The following is a 7456-nucleotide window of genomic DNA, read 5'->3' as shown; positions in this document are numbered from 1 at the left end:
ACATGATCACTGATAATATCTCTCTATCATACACTGACCAAGAATATTCTTGTATATTAGAGAAGATTTGTTACTACGCTGTTGACCGAAGTTCTGGCAATCTGAAAGACATATATGTTACCGATTTTGTTACGGTTGATCTCCTTCTTTACATAGCTAACAGGTATTTTCTATTTCTTGTGTTGTTAATTTGTAATGATCAGTAACTCTGTCACAACAAATAGTTAATTTTTTGTTGAACTTCATTTTCATAATGATTATTTAATTTACACATTTTTCTTTCCATTATTTGATTTGAAAATTTTCAGTGCATGTCAATTGAGATGCATAAGGCTTGTAGGATGTCATGAAATTACAAATGAAGTTTTTGGTGAAGTTGTGAAGAAGCATCCATTCCTAGAGGAGCTTGAGATTTATAATTGTTTTCTCCTAGATTTTGGTTGTTTTGAGTATATTGGCCAATATTATCCACATTTGAAATTGTTGAAACTTTCCTTTTGTCTAGTGCGAAACAAGAAGTGTGACGATGTTGCGTTTGTTATTGCAAAAACAATGCCTGAGCTGCGCCACCTTACAGTTTTGAATGATGGACTTACAAATGACGGATTGCTTGCTATTTTAGATGGATGTTCTCTTCTTCAATCTCTTGATATGCGAGGATGTCTCTATCTTGATTTGAATGGAAGTTTGGGGAAAAGATGCGTTGAGCAGATCAAAGAAATACGGCTTCCACCCGAGTCTACTGATCGTAATTTTGACATTGATGATAATGATTACTCACTACAGTTGAAAATTTTGCAAAATCAGTATTCCAAAATTTTCAAGTTTTATTATGGCTATTACTTGTAGTTGTAAAGCTTGTTTGTTTCAGGGGTCATGTATTCTAATACTTTGCTTTCTCGTTGAATTTCTTAGTCCCAATGTAAAATCTGTTTGAGTAATGCTAAATGGTACCTAACAGGTATTTAACCAAATGCAAGATTTTATATTTATCTCAATGTTTTTGGTTTCTCAGGAAATTAATTGTTTTTAGTGTCCTACTGAACCTTATTTTTCTCTTTTAACACTACAAGCTTCCACGCTCAAGAGTAGTGCACATTATAACAAGAGATATAAGTTAAGAGAATATCTTAAACTCCTTATAAAAATTTCTATAGTCATTTGGTATTTTTATATATCTATTAAAATAGTTTTGAATTTCATTCTGCATCTTTATTTACCCTTCTATATTGTTAATGTGTAATCTCTTAATGGTATTGGAGCGGCATTCCAGTGTAATTTTTTTTTTAATAAAGATTTCATTATAAGAACAATACCGAAAGGATTACAAAAAGGCGAGGCACAACAATCGCCCCCAAGAAAAATTACTCACCAAATACAATCAAACCTAAAATCCAAAAAACCAACCCAATAAGCCATATTCTTCCGTATTAAAGATGAAACACAACACGAAAACAAAATATGGTTCAAAGACTTCCTCTCCAACCCACAAAGAGCACAATCAAACGAAGAAGAAAGGGAAATTCTTCTAGAAACAAGAAGATCCTTTGTTGTCAATCTATTAATAAAACTTCTCCATCCAAATGCCTTAATCTTTAAGGGTACTTCCACTTTCCAAATAAGAGAATAAACAAAATCAAACTCATGCGCCAGACCTCTAGGAACATGGTAAAAAATTAGAAAGATCATAACAACTACTTATCGTAAAAATCTTATCCGGCTCCTTGCCCCAACCGACGCTGTCCCTAACATCCGGAACAAGGTGCACCTCGCCTAGCCGCTGCAGCAGAATTGGGGTTGTTCTTTGTCCGAATTCCACACTCCCCCCACAACCACTTACCATTACTGCAACCCCCCATACTCGCCACCGATACATATTTTAAATCCGAAAGAAAATACGCCTCCGGAAATAAATCCTTTAAGCACTTACCATCCATCCTATTTCCATGCCAAAAAGAAGTATTAAATTTGTTCCCAATAACAAATCTATAACTATCAACAAACAAGTCTTCATAGTAGCTTTTTTGCAACGATAAAATATCTTACCACCAAAGAGATTTGGAAACTCTCTTGCAATTATGACCATCACACAAAACAACATGAATATTAATATCCTCATACCTTGCTTTTAACACCTTATACCATAATGCTTCCGAACCACACAAAATTCTCCATCTCCATTTGTTTAGGAAAGATAGATTAAAATCTCGAATTCTACGAATTTCGAGACCGCCTTTCTCAAACGGTAAGCACAAATTCCTCCAACTAACCCAATGAACTTTCTATGATGAAGTGAAGTCCATCGAAGACAACAATACTTGGTCACTTGTTGAATTTCTTCAAGGCAAAAAGGAAATTTATGTGAAGTGGGTATACAAGGTGAAGTGTAATCCCAAAGGTGAAGTGACTCGACATAAAACAAGGCTTGTGGCGAAATTATTTCTTTAGAATGAAGGAATCGACTTCGATGAAGTTTTTGCACCTTTTTCCAAGATTAAAATAATCAGGTTGGTTATTGGTCTGGCAAACATGAACAATTGGCACATGTGTCAGACGGGTGTTAAATGTGCGTTCCTGAACGAACCCTTAGATGAAGAAGTCTATGTTGCACAACCAATTGGACTTGTGAAACATGGCAAAGAGAGAAAGGTGTGCAGGCTGCATAAAGCCCTGCATGGACTCTAGCAAGATCCAAGAGATTGCAATAAGAAGATCGATCATTTCTTAAGGGAAAAGCAATTTATGAAGTTCACAACCGAGCATGGAGTATATGTAAGAAGAAGCAAGAGTGAACTACTTATATTGTGTATCTATGTCGTTGACTTGTTGATAAAAAGTAGTTGCAAAAAAGAGATCGAAGATTTCAAAGGTGATCTTAGCAAGGAATTCGAAATGTCAGATCTGGGAGACATTTCATATTTTCTTGGAGTCGAATTCTACAATAGTAGTAAAGGCTTGATGATGCATCGAAGAAGATAGGCAAGTGAAATTCTCAAGAGATTTGAGATGGAAGATTGCAACTCGACTTTGATACCTGCAGAACCAAGACTGCAACTGTCCGAAGAATCAGATGAAGATATGATGGCGACCCAACCCAGTAGAGAAGACTTATTGGGTCATTGAGATACCTTTGTCACACAAGGCCCAACTTAGCATACAGTATGGGTATGGTAAGTAGATTCATGCAGAAGCCAAAGGTATCACATCAAGCAGCAACGAAGAGGATACTGAGGTATATGAAAGGAACTCTCGACTATGGTATTTTGTTTCCTGCAGTTGATGAAGGAAAAGAATGCAACTTAGTGGGATACACTGATTCGAGTTGGTGTAGTGATGTTGAGGATCGAAAATCCACAACATGTTATGTGTTTATGCCAGGTGGTGCACCAGTTGCTTAAAGTTCGAGAAAGGAACCAGTAGTGATACTATCATCATGTGAAGCGGAATACATAGCAGCTTCTCTTTGTGCATGTCAAGCAACATGGATGGTGAGTCTGGTCGAAGAGATTACCGCAGAAGATCATAGAGCAATCACCATAAATATCGACAACATGTCAACTATCAATCTAGCGAAGAACCCGATAACACATGGCAGAAGCAAGCACCTTGAAATGAAGTTTCATTATCATCGAGAGTAGGTATAGCTAAATGGAAAATGAATCTGGAACACTACAGAACTGAGAGTCAGATTACAGATATAACGACGAATGGAGTGAAGGTCAAAATATTTAGAAGACTAAGAGCCTCGATGAATATAGATAGTTTAGACACAATGAATTAGGTGGTGTGTTAAAGTGCAATTCAAGTGTGTCAAAACTATGTATGTCGAAGTGCTTGTAGTTATCGAAATGTTGTAAGTAGGTTGCTAAACACATATTCGATTTAGGTCTAAAATAGGTATTTTGGGCTTTTATATTTTGGGCTTTTGCCTTAGGGAGAAAGCAAACCTAAAACTATAAATAGAGAGTAACCCCTATTTTTAGATAACAATTTGTATTCACATAATTTGCAGTTGCAAGTGAATAAAGAGATTTTCCACAGTTTGTGAATAGAGAGAGACTCTGCAGAAAATCATCATCTTTCTCCTTTTATTTTTGCAAACCCTAATTCACCTTTTTACCTAAATTCTCTTTTCAGTCATTGTCATTGTATAGTAATAGGGAATTACTCAAAGATTTGAGTTTAATTTCAACCGGGCGGAGTAAACAATAATAACATTTCATTTGATTGTATAGTGTAAGACTATTTGTTTGAGATTCTTGCCCTCATAATGATATATAGGAGTCTCATTGTAGTGGAAATCGCAAAGGAAGCTAAACAATGTTATAGGTTTAGCTTATGAGTAAGCCACTTGTTTACATAGGTATAGGAGCCTCAATTTGTTGGGTGGCAGTACTATTATACTTTAAAGCATTATGTAGGGCCATTGGTAGATTGACAGTTTGGTTGGTAGTAGTTTGGTTCAGCACTAGCATATCTTATAGTACATAAACTTCTAATTTAATTGATTGATTTTGCAATTTAAGCAAAAAAATAGAAATTTTAATACAACTATGTAAACTATTGTAATGATTTTTATGATATCTTTCAAACTCTTATATTGTTAAGAGATTATAGAATGACTAAGAAATAATCTGAGAATACAAAGTCAAATTATATGTGGATCATAAATCAACAAAGTAAAAGTACAACACCCTAGAATGCAAAAAGCTTTTCAACACTTGATCAAATTATTTCCTGAATCTGATCTACCAAAGAAAAATCAGAAACATCTAAATCAGAACACATTCTCAACTGCACATGGATAGCATAATCACCAAACTTAAATTTATTATCTATAGAATCAGATGGAAATCTTAATTCTTTGATCTGTTCACTGCATCTTTGATTCAAACTTCCGTCCAAATCGAGATAAAGGCATCCTCGAACATCAAGAGACTCAAGAAGAGGACATCCATCTAAAATAGCTAGCAATCCATTGTTAGTTAGCCCATTGTTCAAAATTGCAAGATGGCGCAGCTTAGGCATTGTTTTTGCGATAGTAAATGCAACATCGTCGGACTTACTGTCTAGTGTCTCAATATAAGGGCTAAATTTCAGCGATTTCAAAACCGGACAACTTTGGCCTATATGTTCAAAAAATTCTGTTTCTTCGTAAAAACTGTGGAAAATATCAAGCTCTTCTAAGAATGGATGATTCTTCACAACTTGATAGAATGCTGCAGTTGAAATGTCATAGCATTTTTCTAGCCTCATGGATCTCAGGTGACTTGCACTGAAAATTTTAAAACGAAAAAAAGGGAAAACAGGAAACCAAAATAAAATGTAGTGATTTTACAAGGATAAAGAAAAAAAAAACCTTAGAAGTGTTGAAAATTATATATTACCTTTGAGCAATGTGACAGAGGAGATCATCGGTTCCGAATTTATTAATATAAATGTCTTTGAGATGACCGTAACTTCGATCAACAGCATAGCGACAAATCTTTTCTAATCTGCTGAAATTTTCAAAGTAAGAATCTGGCTGAAAGAGATCAGTGATCTCGTCAATGGTGATACCGGTAAACATGTCAATGGTGGACCACATGAGAGGGTCTTTGCATATGTTCCACCAGAGAGGGCACACAACAGATGCACTTGTAACTATTTCAAGTGTACCAAGTCTCTGCAGTATGTTCTTGGTTATGTCTCTAGGAAGTTCAAGCCAGTTTGGCTTTAGTGTGATGTTAAGATTCTCAATTGCCATTACAGGACTCAAACCAGTAGAAGCCATAATGCAACATGCAAACGATAGGACAAGGATTTATTTGTTAAAGAGCCAGGAATAACAATGATGCTCAACGGTTTTCAAGGCTAAAATATGGGGAATAACAAATGTCACGTGTTTTTGTATTAACCTCATTAATTACCTTTATGGTGTAAGACCATTTGGGTATCCAATAAACTAGATTTTGACTACTTTATTTACCGGTAAATATATGATTAATTTTTTGATAATTTCTTACTCCCTCTGTTTTACAATGAGTGACCCAGCACACCATTTCACACAGATTAATAAAAATGTAAAAAAGTAAGAGAGATAATATTATTTTTACCATAGTACCCTTATCATGTATTGGGAATTGTGAACTTTTTAATAATTAGAAGGTAAAATAGGAAAAAGTGTATTGGAAATTGAAATGGATCATTCATTTTGGGACATCAATTTATTTCAAATGGGTCATTCATTGTGGGACGGAGGGAGTATTAATTTGTCTCAATTTCATCATAAAATGTCCGTTTAGAATGCAAAGTCATACAGTCATATCAATCGACATGATATGGTACATGATATGGTGCAATCCTTTTAATAAGGTGACAAAGCATGAAGCTGACGTGGCAGAGTAGTTATATGGCATAACTAAATTCAGTTAGTTTATGTTTTTCAATTAGGTATTATTACCAGCTATATAAACCATATTGTAACTAACTTGAATGATTAAGCAATCTATAATCTCTTTCTTCATTGCTCAGCTTTGCTTAAGCTTTTCTTCTTTGGCTTGTTCATACTCCATCAATGGAGTTTTGCATCATCTTCATAACCATTTCATTTGCTTAGATGGTATCAGAGCAGGTTGATCATGCTCTGCATTCGCTGCGATTCATAGATCTTTCTTGTCCATGGTGATTAGTGCTTTCTTGAAGCAATCACTGTGATTTTGTTCTCTTTGTTTTCTTCGATTCTCAGCATTTTAGGATTCTTGATCGATGACGAGGAACAATAACAACAATCAAAATCAGGATCATCTTGATCCATATTATGTGCATCCTTCAGAAAATCCATCGACGGTGTGTGTAACTTCGGCGTTATCTGGTGATAATTACCACGCTTGGTCGATGAAGATGAGACGTGCTCTTGCTATGAAGAACAAGTTCAGATTTGTTGATGGTTCTATAGAAGTTCCTGGAGAAGATGATCTGAACTATGTTGCTTGGCAAAGATGCAACAATTTAGTTCATACATGGATTATTAACTCGATAACACCATCCATTGCTCAGAGTGTGGTGTTCATTGACAATGCAGTAGATATGTGGAATGATCTCAAAGATCGTTTCATGAGAGGAGATCGAATTCGAGTAGCACAACTTCATCAAGAAATAACAAAGCTGAAACAAGGTAACAAGAAGATTTCTGATTATTTCACTGAATTGAGAAGTTTGTGGGAAGAATTGGATCAGTATCGACCCATGCCAAGTTGCACGTGTCGTGTTACGTGTACATGTCAAGCAATGCGCAATAGTAGAAGCTTTAGGGCTGAAGATAGAGTTATTCAGTTCTTGATAGGGCGGAATGAAGAGTTCCATGGTGTGGTGTCTCAAGTCTTGCTAATGGATCCATTGCCACAAATCAATAGAGTATTTTCAATGGTTATGCAGCAAGAAAGGAAGATATGTGGTCTGAATTTCTCTAACAACA

At 35.4% G+C, this 7456-nt stretch overlaps 1 protein-coding gene across 1 annotated transcript; it reads right to left on the bottom strand.

Annotated features, from left to right (window-relative positions):
* Nucleotides 1–4699: 4699 nt before the first annotated feature.
* On the bottom strand, nucleotides 4700–5773 carry LOC131642431 (putative F-box/LRR-repeat protein 23). The gene is made up of 2 exons (XM_058912673.1): nucleotides 5388–5773; nucleotides 4700–5275 (listed from the first exon to the last, which is right to left on the bottom strand). The coding sequence occupies exons 1-2, from the start codon at nucleotides 5771–5773 to the stop codon at nucleotides 4726–4728; spliced, it is 936 nt and encodes a 311-aa protein (XP_058768656.1). The 3' UTR covers nucleotides 4700–4725.
* Nucleotides 5774–7456: the final 1683 nt, after the last annotated feature.

Source organism: Vicia villosa, unplaced genomic scaffold, assembly GCF_029867415.1.
Source record: "Vicia villosa cultivar HV-30 ecotype Madison, WI unplaced genomic scaffold, Vvil1.0 ctg.005010F_1_1, whole genome shotgun sequence".
In the NCBI taxonomy this organism is placed as follows: domain Eukaryota; kingdom Viridiplantae; phylum Streptophyta; class Magnoliopsida; order Fabales; family Fabaceae; genus Vicia; species Vicia villosa.
This window is presented reverse-complemented; position numbering and strand designations above follow the sequence as displayed.